Source organism: Prosopis cineraria, unplaced genomic scaffold (assembly GCF_029017545.1).
Source record: "Prosopis cineraria cultivar Desert tree isolate PC_DT_omini unplaced genomic scaffold, ASM2901754v1 PC13, whole genome shotgun sequence".
Lineage (NCBI taxonomy): Eukaryota > Viridiplantae > Streptophyta > Magnoliopsida > Fabales > Fabaceae > Prosopis > Prosopis cineraria.
This window is the reverse complement of record NW_026555344.1, coordinates 39821512-39833997: the sequence shown is the minus strand read 5'-3', so window position 1 is coordinate 39833997 and position 12486 is coordinate 39821512. Positions and strand designations below refer to the sequence as shown.

The window sequence follows — 12486 nt, the reverse complement described above, 5'->3', positions numbered from 1 at the left end:
GACAACAAATTATTTATAAGGTATTCAGTAGAAGAGTAGATGGGCACAACTTGCATAAGAATAAGCTTTTATTTATTTCACAATTTTTGTTCACTCGCTAGCTATATACATATATCATTACATATGGCCATCACACTACATAAACATTACAAGTTACAATTTCTTCTTCATACATGACATTAAAGTAGATACAGGATAGATTGCTAGCTACTTTTTTTGAATGCATCAGCATTGCATAAGTTTCTTGGATATTTTTTATATATCCCCATCTCATCTCTTGGAGCACATGACTTCATGGTATGGTTCTTTTTGTAGGAAAGAACTTGCTTTGCTTTGTTGGACTACAATCAATCTCCATCCATTATTGGACAGTTTTAGCCTTTCTCTTTTAATTTTTTTTGGTCAATCTACTATTATAAATGTCCATTCTACTACAAGATAACTTATTTTGTGCATATCTCTTTTAGTATTATATATGTCCATTCTGCTCTTAAAGGCCTTCTTAAGTCCAAACCCATTCCTTAATTATTCCTACAAATGAAGTATGTACTGAGGGTAAGAACCATGTTCAACCTGCATATCTATTAATGCTAAGAGAATTAATTGATTGTTGTTGTTCACACTTCAAACAAATGGCTTTCCCACATGACTTCATGATATGGTTAAAGCACTTGCTTTGCTTTGTTGGACTACAATTAATCTCCATTCATTGTTGGACAGTTTTCAGCCTTCCTCTTTTAATTGTATTTTTTTAGTCAATCTATTATTGTAAATGTCCATTCTACTACAAGATAACTTGTTTTGTGCATATATCTTTTAGTGTTATATATGTCCATTCTGCTCTTAAAGGCCTTCTTAAGTCCAAACTCATTCCTTAATTATTCCTACAAATGAAATATGCACTAAGGGTAAGAACCATGTTCAACCTACATATCTACATATGCTAAGAGAATTAATTGATTGTTGTTGTTCACACTTCAAACAAATGGCTTTCCCACATGACTTCATGGTATGGTTAAAGCACTTGCTTTGCTTTGTTGGACTACAATTAATCTCCATTCATTGTTGGACAGTTTTCAGCCTTCCTCTTTTAATTGTATTTTTTTAGTCAATCTATTATTGTAAATGTCCATTCTACTACAAGATAACTTATTTTGTGCATATATCTTTTAGTGTTATATATGTCCATTCTGCTCTTAAAGGCCTTCTTAAGTCCAAACTCATTCCTTAATTATTCCTACAAATGAAATATGCACTAAGGGTAAGAACCATGTTCAACCTACATATCTACATATGCTAAGAGAATTAATTGATTGTTGCTATTCACACTTCAAACAAATGGCTTTCTTATGAAGGAGCTATTGATTTTCAAATTGAGGAATGTGAAATAAGACTTGAACAAATTTTTATCAAACGTAAACATGGAGGACAACAAGAGTTGTTAATGTGTAATTGCTCCACAAGATAATTCAGTCTCTTAAACAACTAGAGGAGGAGCAAGATGCCTTAGAATATAAACATCATGAATTAGAAAATTGATCTGATTATAGTAACAACTAGTAATTAATCACAAGATTTAGGAATAAATAGATAGATGGAGTTGGCTTCTCTCCATTTCTTTTCCTCTCCATTTCCTCTCCACTTCTCATCTCAACCATTGGATCTATTTTTGAATGGTTGAGATTTAATATTTTATAAAATTATTATTAAAATGTGAAATTTTATGAAAAATAAATATAATAATAATTTTATAAAAGATCAAATCACAACCATTCAAAAATAGATCTAATGGTTGAGATGAGAAGTGGAGAGGAAATGGAGAGGGAAGGAAATAGAGAGAAGCCAACTCCTAGATAGATAGCATAGTTCATGATAATAACTCAAGTACATAAGTTTTTTGGTTCTAGCTTTGCATAGGAGGATTCAAAGGCTGGAATAATATTAAATGATTCAAGAACTTAAGGTTTGAAATCATTCTCATTTTTTGTATCTATTTCATCTTCAAACATACTACCTTCAATGTCATTGATAAGACACATTCTAGAATTTTTATTTAGTCTCATTTATAAGTTATAAAGTGACTTTTTAGGTAATATTTAAAAAGTATTTTTAAAATTATCTTTCATGTAAGAGAACAAGTAATATGATGTTGTTTTTTAGATTTGCTATATAAGGGCATATTTGAAATTTTACACACTTTTATTCTTTTTTATTATTTTTGCATTGATATTGATGAGATTGATAAAAAAAAACTTATAAAGAGGAACGAATGAATAAGTTTTAAAATTGAACAAAGATCGAAAGTCATAAGGTAGGCTCTAAGATCAATAATCATCTATGCCAAGGAGCTTTATAGTAACAATATAGCTAGAAAAATCCCACCTAAATTTGGAAATTTGACAAATTTGGTGACCTTGGATCTTTACGCCAATCACATATCTGGTAGCATCCCAGAAACACTAAAAAATTACGATTCCTATATGACATGCTCTTAAATTTGTAGTTTATATTTAAATCTGTTTCAATTTTATTTCTTGATTAAAATGTCTTAGTTATCTGTTACATACTCATACTGCACTTCATTTTGCTTATTCTTTCTAACATTAAACTGTCATTAATCAAATAGTTAGAAGACACTCAAGAAGGTCCTACACCACACGGCATCTAGAATTTTTAGCCAATGGAAAACAATGTGGAAGATTAATTTATAGTCTAGTAATCTGTAATGACCTGGTCTAAAATTTTCCACTTCATCTACTAAAGCAACAAAGTTGAATAAGAGCAGGAAGAAGAACCAACAAGAAAGCTTCTAAAAACACATTATATTCTCACATGGTAGTTGGCAGTCCATAAAATAGGATATTACATAGCTTCCGTTGATGGATTATTATACCCAAAACAAACAAATAGAAGGACATGCTTATTGAATGGATTGAAATTAACAAAGATTGGCCGATTGAAAAAATTAATATGCACACACCAACCTCTTTAGATTTGTAACTCGCAGATGTTGGATTAGCAAAACCCCAACCTCTATCAATGGTCAGGCCTCTCGTTCTTCAAAATTCACAAATCGTAGAAGGTTTTTGCCTTGCTGACACTGTCATAGGTCTCTGGTGCAGACGCTCTAGCATGTCTGGTTCTTTTGATTTAGGGAGGAAGAGGAATAACAAATTAAAAAAAACAAAATATCAATTTAAAAAATATGATCGATATTATTTAAGAACCAATGCTCAGATTTGTTCACTCACTCAAAACAGTGCATTTTGAGTGATGAGCTCTTGGTGCCGAATGAGGACACCTGCTTATTTACTTCCCATTTTCATGTTTTGAACTTTTGATCACAACACAAATAGTGTCTTCAAAATTCTTTTTATTTCCTCTCATGTCTTTTAGATTTTTTTTTTTTTGCTTTTTTCTTTGACTTTTATTGGAGTATATCCTTAATTCTTGTACCACTTTTATGCATCCAAAATTAAATTCAACAGTAACTTGTTAGAAGAGAAGAGGTTCAACATCTTTGGAAATCAATCAAACATAAATTTTGAAACCAACAATTTAATGAAAATTAAAAAAAATGTAACAATGATTAAATAAGGAAAAAAAAAGATAATTTGTAAAGCAAAACCCATTAAATGCGCCATTATATTTGCATCCCCTTTTTTTGGGGTAACACTCACTCAATTTTTAATCATTAAAGTGAGAATCTGTCTCTAAGATCACCCAAGGAAAAATAAGCAAGTTGACTGATAATTTTTCAAATGAGAAAAAGGTGCCAAGAAAATGATTGGCAGAAGAAAAAGAGAACCGTTGACAGTTTCTTTGCCTCCAAAATTCTGAAGCTAAACGAACCTCCTCTTCTTCCCGCATTTCCTCTCTTCCACTTCTTTCTTGGTCCCCATACATCTATCGAAGATCAATCGAATGAAAAAAGAAAGTAAAAAATTATAGTAATATCCAAAACCTTTCTTCTATGTTATTTCTTTATTCCTCACTTTTCCTTCAATGATCTTTTTTCACCAAATTCAATGTTTGGCTGCATTGTAATATTTATGTAAGACCTTTGCATCTTCTATCTTCCTGCGTTAGATTAGAGTTCCTTTCATCTAAGATGCAACGCAAGAAAACAATGACCATGAGTTGGAAAGGCATTGATGATGACAATGACGATGAGCACTTTTTTGAAAGCTTGGACGGTGCTTCGTCGTCCGATGAGGATGAGGAATTCCAAGAAAGCCGCATGTCCTTCTCAGCAAATTCTCAGAGATTCAGAATCATGACAAGAAAAGCGTCGATGGCGCCAATGGCGATGGCGATCCCTGACTTCGACTACAACATATGGATGGCAGCACCAGGATCGATCACTGAACGAAGAAGACGATTGCTTTATGGAATGGGCCTAAACGAGAACAAGGAAAGCTTGAGGTTGGCGAGCATAGTGATCGGGCGTGCAATGACGAGGAAGTTTGAAAATCATGCTCCAGCTGAGCCCAGTGCGCTCGGTAAGTCCACAGAGGCTACCGTTCCTAATACTAGGGGTGCAGCTGTTGCTGTAACTGTTGAAACTAATGCTGCTGCTGCTACAAATGCTGAAACTGCTGCCTCATGTGATCAGAATAAAACAGAGCATAAAACTATATCTGAGTCACCACCCTCACCACCGTCGGCGGATGAGCATAAAACAGAGCATTCCCCTCTGCCATTCGTTCTAGTCAGGTCACGCTCTGACGGTGACATAGATTGCGATACTTATTCCTTGCCTAGAATGAGGAAGGAGGAACTAGTAGGTATGGTTACTAAAATAGTGCTTGATTAGCGCTGGTTCTTTCATTTTTCCTGAGAAGAATATGGTATGTGATTATGCTGATCGCTACTCTTAATTGCTTGTTACAGGTAAGGTCTCAAAGCAGCGTCTGACAAGAACATCATCAGAGATCACCCTCGCTCGTCCTCGCATGTGCCCCTACACATACTATGGCCCAGCCTCTGCTGCAACAATGAAACAGGAGGCCAGTTCAGGTGCTTTAGGGGATAACCAATCTGGGCGCCAACATGACCGCAAACTAACCACGGTCGTGTCAAATACTAGATTCGCTTCCTTCTTCCTTATCAAGAACCTCGACACCGGAAAAGAGTTCATTGTCACCGGAAAGGACCCTGGCAACGACGGCACATGGAGCAGTCTGAATGACATACAAACAGGAAAAAAACTAACGATGGAGGAGTTCGAGAAATCTGTAGGGCACTCACCGATCGTTAAAGAGCTCATGCGACGCGGGAGAGAAAAAAATGACGAGAGTAAGCCGAGCGCAAACTACTACCTGAACAAGAGCTTGAGAATGAGCAAGAAAACTGGGGTTGCTCTGTTGAAGAACATAAAGGGCGTGGCAAGCGGATTCATCGGCGAAAGAGAGAGATCGGAGAGCATTAATGAAGTAACGCCTCCTAATTTGCCTCCCCTACCTCCTTCTGCACCACAACCAGCAGCTAGCTCAGATCCAAATCAGAAGCAGAATAAGAACAACGAATGGGTTAGGGTGAGGCAGAGCGGGAAAACTCATAAAGAGCTTTCAGCGTTGCACATGTGCCAAGAATTTCAGGCTCATGAGGGGGGTATTTGGATCATCAAGTTTAGCTGGGACGGCCGTTATTTGGCAAGTGGCGGCGAGGATAAGGTGATTCACGTGTGGGAAGTGCAGGAGTGTGAGCTCATGTCCTTGACCGCGGAGGAAGGGAATCTCACTCCACTTCATCCCTCGCTGCTTGCTTCGTCGGCCGCCCAAGAGGGGGCGATGGAGGAGGAGGTGGCAGCCAAGAAAAAAGGCAAACCCGGGACTAAAAAAGATGATAAGGTTCCGGAGCACGTTCATGTGCCGGAGACCGTGTTCTCCCTTTCTGATAAACCCTTCTGCACTTTCCTAGGCCATTCTGAAGACGTTTTGGATTTTTCTTGGTCCAAAAGTCAGGTCAGGGCACTATTTTTTTTAATGTTTTTTTTTCCCCAAACACGTTATTTTTTATGTTTCATTGTTGTGCAAATTCTTGCATGTTTTAAGGAAGGGCCAAGATTTACTTACATTAGTTGAAATCCCTGGAGAACAGGAGATTTTATGCATGTTGATGTTTTTTTTATCACTCAATAAACGTCTAAGCAAGCTAAGTATGAGAAACTATACTATAATTTTCTTTATGTCTTTTTAAGTACGGGAATAATTTACTGAAGTTGGAATCACTGCAGTTGCTTCTCTCGTCTTCAATGGATAAAACAGTGAGACTATGGGACCTGGAATTGAAGTCCTGCTTGAAGGTGTTCACCCATAATGACTATGGTAAGGTTGCCATACGTTTTGGTTCTTTTACGGGGGAAAAAGTGTTGTTTTAAATATTTGGTGAGCGTTTGAATTTAAACGAAATGAAATAATTGCCTCAAGTGTCTCCATACATGTAATTGTTGTTGGGCGGGGCACAGTAACGTGCGTACAGTTCAATCCAATAGACGAGGATTATTTCATAAGTGGGTCCCTGGATGCTAAGATTAGAATATGGAGCATTCCTCAACGGCAAGTCGTGGATTGGGCCGACGTTCATGAAATGGTCACCGCCGTTTCTTACACTCCTGACGGTCAGGTGGGCCCTTTTTCATAAGAAAAGTTACATTAAAAAAATCCCACATCTCATAATTTTTTACAGTTAAATTTTCAATAATTTTTTTAAAAAAATTAATTATAAATATTGATTCATATAGTTATAAGTTCAGAATTTTTAATTGTTTCAATTAATATTTATAACTTATTTTTTAAAAATTTTTATTGATGACTTAATTGTCATAAATTTTGAGTTTTAAGACTTTGTAGTCATTCCTCCTATTTAATACTCCAACACATGCTAACCTTGATCCATGAAAATAATGGTTAACATAATGATTGCATAAACTATCAATGCTACAGGCTGCTCTTGTTGGTACACATAATGGGACTTGTTGTATGTATGGCACACAAGGTACAACCCCTTGCTCTTTATATACCCTCGGCTTGGCAATCATCATAAATCCTTCTTGCAAAACTTTGACATATCATGAATTCCTGTTGCAGACTGCAAACTAAGTCAAACAAGCACAATTGATTTACAGCAGAGAAAGAAAGCTCCGCTGAGAAAAATCACTGGTTTTCAGGTAATTATAGCATTGTTGATTTTTAATGAGCAATAGCTGATAGCTGTGAAGCCTGTTTCATACTATAAAAAGGAGAATGTAAATGAGTTGGCGGCTTTGTATGTTTTGCAGTTCGCACCGAGTAATCCGTCAGAAGTGCTTGTCACTTCAGCTGATGCCAGGATTAAAATTGTAGAAGGCACAAAAGTTGTTCATAAGTTCCAAGGTGCTATCACAAGCCATGATCATGATCGGTTACTAATTATTCTGTTTAACTAACCTGACTTAAAATATATTCATATATATATATATATATATATGTATTCTTTAATTTCATGTTTCATAATCACATATCGGTAGTTTAGTCATTTAGTCACGCCCTTATACGCTCCTAAATTTTAGAAATGTACAATTTATAAATTCATTTCTTCAAGGCTTCTTTTTTCGGCACTCCAACTTTAGAGAACATATATTCGCCATGTTTTGTCATATATTTGAGCGATGAAAGACATAGTTTTAAAGAGTTAAAAATGGGTCAAATAATATATTTAAGATTCTCGAATGAAATAGATAGAGCATGTATATATCTTTGAACAAGAAATACCTTTCCTTAATAAGAGATGTTTTTACAGTTATATTTCATCTAGTTCAGAAAACAAAGTACTAATCACATGGGTTAGAAAATGAAAATTATGAATCTCTCTGGTTTTTTTGGTCAAAATTTATGAATCTCTCTTTGGATACAATATGTGTATGGTCTTGACCGGGCACGTTAGCAGGTTTCCGAAATTCAAACAGTCAAATCGCGGCTTCATTCAGTCCGAGTGGAAGACACGTGATAAGTGCGAGCGAAGATTCTCAGGTATACATGTGGAAGTACGAAGAGCCTCGACAAGGAGGCAATAACGCAAAAGCAAGAGCATTAGTTATGACTAGGGCTTTTGAGAGCTTCCCCTGCAAGGATGTTTCTGTGGCAGTGCCATGGCCTTTCACCATCAAGGGCGATCCCCCTCAAGCTAACAAGAAGACTTCCAAACGCCCTTCAGATGATAACAGCAAGAGAGGTAATCTTCCCCCTCTTCCCAACAAGAAGGAATCAGATCCTTCCGCCACAGATCAACCTAACACCGACGCCGCCGCCGATTCACCGCCCAACAACGGCACCACGACGTTGCCGCCTCTCCCTCCCAAGAAAAATACCACCGACGATGAAAATAGCTCCGAAAGTACTGATAACAGTGATAGTGCTAGTTGCACCGCCGCTGAAAGTGGTCCCGATGATCGCCAAGAAGTGGATCCCATGGCCATATCGCTAACAGAGTCGTTGGCTTCGGATTCAGCCAGCTCGACGAGGCAAGATGATCCGTCTGCTATATCTGCTACCAATGCTCCGACCTCTTCGAGGTCTTCGTTTCGCCTTCTAACTGATAATAGCCAAGCAGCCACGTCATCAGGCTATCCTGTAGCGTGGGGCCTGGTGATTGCGACGGCCAGCATAGGGGGTGAAATTAGGTGCTATCAGAATTTTGGGTTGCCTAAAAGGATCAGCAGCGGCTTCTTTTGAATTCTCTCTTCTTGATCTTAATCACTTCAAATTGGATTCTTCAATTTACAGGTAATTTATACGGAAAGAAAATACATGTATGAAAGATCTGGGGCCTTCTAAATGAGATTCACTTATTTCTTTATCGTAATTTTCACTCGATCGATATCCTGTCTTAGAATGGAATTCGTCATCATTTCCAGACACACAGATGCGGATGGAAGTCCAGCCCCAGTGCCATGAAATGTCAGAATCATGCGCATCATGATGTCAAGTTAATCTGAGTTTTCTCGTTGCACTGATCTATATATGTACTTTGGATATGCAATTATTCTGATATATGTGTTTACATATATGTATATGTGTCCAGTAAAGGATCCTCAAATGGTTGACTTGATAGCATAGGCAAGGAGGAAAAACTTTGTCAATAAGGACGACTCGTAAGATTTTTCGCCGTAACTTGTATATTAGTGTGTGTGTGTGTGTGTGTAGATACGGATTATATTATTATGAAACTTATGATTGCGATTATCAAGTTAATTAATTCACTTTTTATGCAGTAATAAAGGTTATGCACATTGACGCATCAATTCCGCAACCTCCTTGTACTTTTTCCCCCCTTTTGTTTTATTTCTTCCCTAGAGTCTGAAGACTACCTTATGTACAACGTAGAATCGAAGAAAGAATCTGTCAGTTTTCATAAAGAAAGCAAGAGCCAAGAATCTTAAAGGCTCGAAGAGATGAATATCATATAGAGTAAATCATAACATAGATTTTGCTGATTATGCAATAAATGAAATATGCATCAGAATAAACTTCTCTTCCTTTATAGTACTATAGCTGATGAAATGCGTACATAGCAATTAGTAAGTACTCCCTCTAGTTTCATTTATCCGACACGTTCTAAAAGTTTATTTAATCTTATTTATAAGTTATAATGCTATTTTTTAAATAATATTTAAAAAATATTTTTAAAATTACTCTTTATAAAAGAAAAAAAGTAATATGATATCACTTTTAAAAATTTTTTTATATAAGAATATATTTAAAATTTTATATATTTTTATTTTTTTATATTTTTCTGCATTGATAATAGTATGGATGGTAGAAACGAATGATAAAAAGAAATGGAGAGAAAGCACAAAAGTAGCTAATAATTAATCATTTACTCAAAAAAAGAAGAAGCTAATAATCATGAAAGCTTGGAATTATTACAAATCACACAGATATCCCCCTCTCTCTATATCCACCCCCCTCCCCAATCTGATCTTTTGCAATTCTTCGACTTCACAAGTTTACATCATTCCTACCAATACCAATTAGTAACCGAACACGATAAAAACAATGAAGGAGAAGTGAAAACTCTCCGGAGATCAAGTGGTTTATCATTAAGGAGAAAGTTACAGCTAATAACTCATAATTATCATAAAATATACATCAAGTGAGCGAAGATCTTCTAAATTGTTCACCGGTCTGGGGATTCAACTCCTGACCACCCCCATGATAGTTAGTACGTTCTACGCAACTCTCTTTGTCATGCACATCCCAAATCACCAAGCGTCATAATTTAAACACCAGAAGTCCAGGAGAGTTATATAGAGAAGTCCAACCTTCAAACCACCAATAATGGCAGGTAAAAAAAAAAAATGGGGTGGTGGGGGGGAGCTAAAAAGCAAAATTTTGCACTTGCACCTTATTAGTACACATGGAAACCATGGAGCATGTAGTTTTTGAGAACCAAATCAGATCAGTTGGGGTCATCTCTTCGAATCTTCTTGGTGATTCTGAGGGAATCGGAAAGTGGGTTGTGTTGAACTGGGAACAATAGCTGAACCTCTTTGGATGAAAGATAAATTGGGGCAGTAGCGAGAGTGTGGGGTGCTTTTCTTTTCAGAGATGGCTTGGGTTTTCTGGGTGCTGGCGGGCACTGTTTGGCCTCTGGGATTCTTTGATCCAAAGTAGTTGGAGTTCTGAACCCTTCCTCCTCCCCCTCCTCTTCCTCCTCCTCCTCCTCCTCCTCTTCTGCCTTTAGCTTGCTATTCTCTTTTGATAATAACAAGAATCCTCCTCCCTCCCCTTCTCCTTCTCTTTCTTTCTTCTTTTCTTTTTGGGCTGTAGAATGAGGCTGGGAGCTGTTTCTTCTGTCAAACTGGCTCTGATTGAGATTGGAAATTGGATTATCCAGTCTCGTTGACGGCTGTAATCCCAGAGAGTCAGAAATCGCCCTAGACTGGGAACATTTTGGGACGCTTTCAATGAAGTGATGATTTTGAAACTGGAGAGCGGGTTTTATGCCGACATCTTCATCAGAATTCTCTTTTGAGAAGAAAATGCGCTCAATATTTGGGTACATGGGGCTCTGATTCAGGAGAGGATGGTGAAGAGAGAAGAAAGAGATGAGAAGAAGAGAGGTTGGAGTGTTGGTTATGGAGATCAAGCAAATGGGATTCAGAATATAATCATCAAATCAGTTTGGTTGTACCCTCTCGCTTTGGTTGTACTTTTCTGCGTGTGCCATGTTTCGGAAATATATATTATCTTTCGTCATGAAAATTTATTGTTAATAATAAATTGATCATAACTTTAAGATCTGATTTTTTTTAAATTTTTTTACTATTGTCTAATATATAGTTTCATCATATGTTCCTTTTATAATCTAAATTAAAACTTTTAAATCTGAATCTCTTACCATTATGATTGCTGTGGTTGTTTAATAATTAATATATATTAAAGAGGTCTGTATATATACAAACTTTGATGCATCTAAGCACGTGATTTGGTTGCTGGGGGACCCTTTTTACGCAACACGCTAGCTAGCTATAATATTTACATTGATGAGTGTCCCTTTTAATTTTATCTCCGAGTGATCTCTAGCTATCCAGCCAGTTGGTTGGTACATCTTGATCATGACTAATTTACTACAGGATGCTTTGTTTCACTTGCAAGCAATTGAAGCGCTTCTATTCTAAAAGGTTCTAAAAGTTTGACTTTATCCCAAGGTCTGCATCAACTATATTCATTCCCCTCTTTTTCTTTTCTTTTTTCCCCCCTTTTCTTTTCCCCCTCATTCAAGGGCTCCGTTTTCATCATCACTTTCTATTTCCAAAGCACACTTAGATTCTCATTCCTTGTTGCACTTTTTTACATTACATTTTAAGTTAATTTGATTATCGATCAAAGAAATGAAATTAACATTTTACTATTAACATCCCACAATAATTGCTGTTCAGTTGAGGAAATTGTAAATTTATGAAACAAATACTCCTCTAATCCTAGTTATAGGGTGAAGTTAACCACCTTGATGGTTTTTAAGAAATGATAATTAATAATATTCTACTTCTATAAGAAAAAATTGACTTTCCAGTCTTGCTCTTAACTAAAATTAATTATCAAAATAAAATTTTCTTAACAATTAATCCTTCTGCTAAAAAATGTAAGGCATTTTTTAAGAGGTTAGATGTTAAGAAATCTAAAGCATTTTTATTATTTTAAAATATAATCATTACCTTTATTTTTAAAAGTGCCCCTAATAAAAATTATTTTATGTTTATATTAGAGTGAAATATCCTGTTAAATAGGATAAATATGAAAATATGATATTAGTTTAAAGACAAATAACTATTTTATTGAAAAGTGAGATTTGATTAAAAATATTTACATTTTTTAAGGAGAGATAAGTTTTTGAAAAAAATAATTGATAGTATATCTCTGTCCTGTGATACCTGAGAACAAAAGTGTGTTTGGTTTTTGTTTTTAAAATTATTTTGCAATACAATTTTTAAAATTATTTTTT

General features: G+C 35.9%; 2 protein-coding genes across 7 annotated transcripts; one reads left to right on the top strand and one right to left on the bottom strand.

Annotated features, from left to right (window-relative positions):
* Positions 1-4095: 4095 nt before the first annotated feature.
* Positions 4096-9365, top strand: LOC129291761 (uncharacterized). Of its 6 annotated transcripts, XR_008588764.1 has the most exons (11): positions 4096-4787; positions 4894-5966; positions 6239-6329; positions 6470-6627; positions 6948-6999; positions 7092-7171; positions 7283-7376; positions 7930-8765; positions 8897-8967; positions 9064-9133; positions 9254-9365. XR_008588764.1 is itself a non-coding variant. In XM_054929285.1 (8 exons), exons 1-8 carry the CDS (start codon positions 4112-4114, stop codon positions 8712-8714), a joined length of 3009 nt encoding a protein of 1002 aa, XP_054785260.1. In that variant the 5' UTR covers positions 4096-4111; the 3' UTR covers positions 8715-9186. The 6 variants fall into 6 exon arrangements, 1 of the variants encoding a protein (XP_054785260.1); XR_008588763.1 differs by having other exon boundaries at positions 7930-8967; XR_008588761.1 differs by having other exon boundaries at positions 7930-9133.
* Positions 9366-10043: 678 nt separating this feature from the next.
* LOC129291722 (uncharacterized) lies at positions 10044-11176 on the bottom strand. The gene is made up of 2 exons (XM_054929227.1): positions 10386-11176; positions 10044-10303 (listed from the first exon to the last, which is right to left on the bottom strand). Exon 1 carries the CDS (start codon positions 11044-11046, stop codon positions 10441-10443), a length of 606 nt encoding a protein of 201 aa, XP_054785202.1. The 5' UTR covers positions 11047-11176; the 3' UTR covers positions 10044-10303; positions 10386-10440.
* Between the last annotated feature and the right edge of the window lie 1310 nt (positions 11177-12486).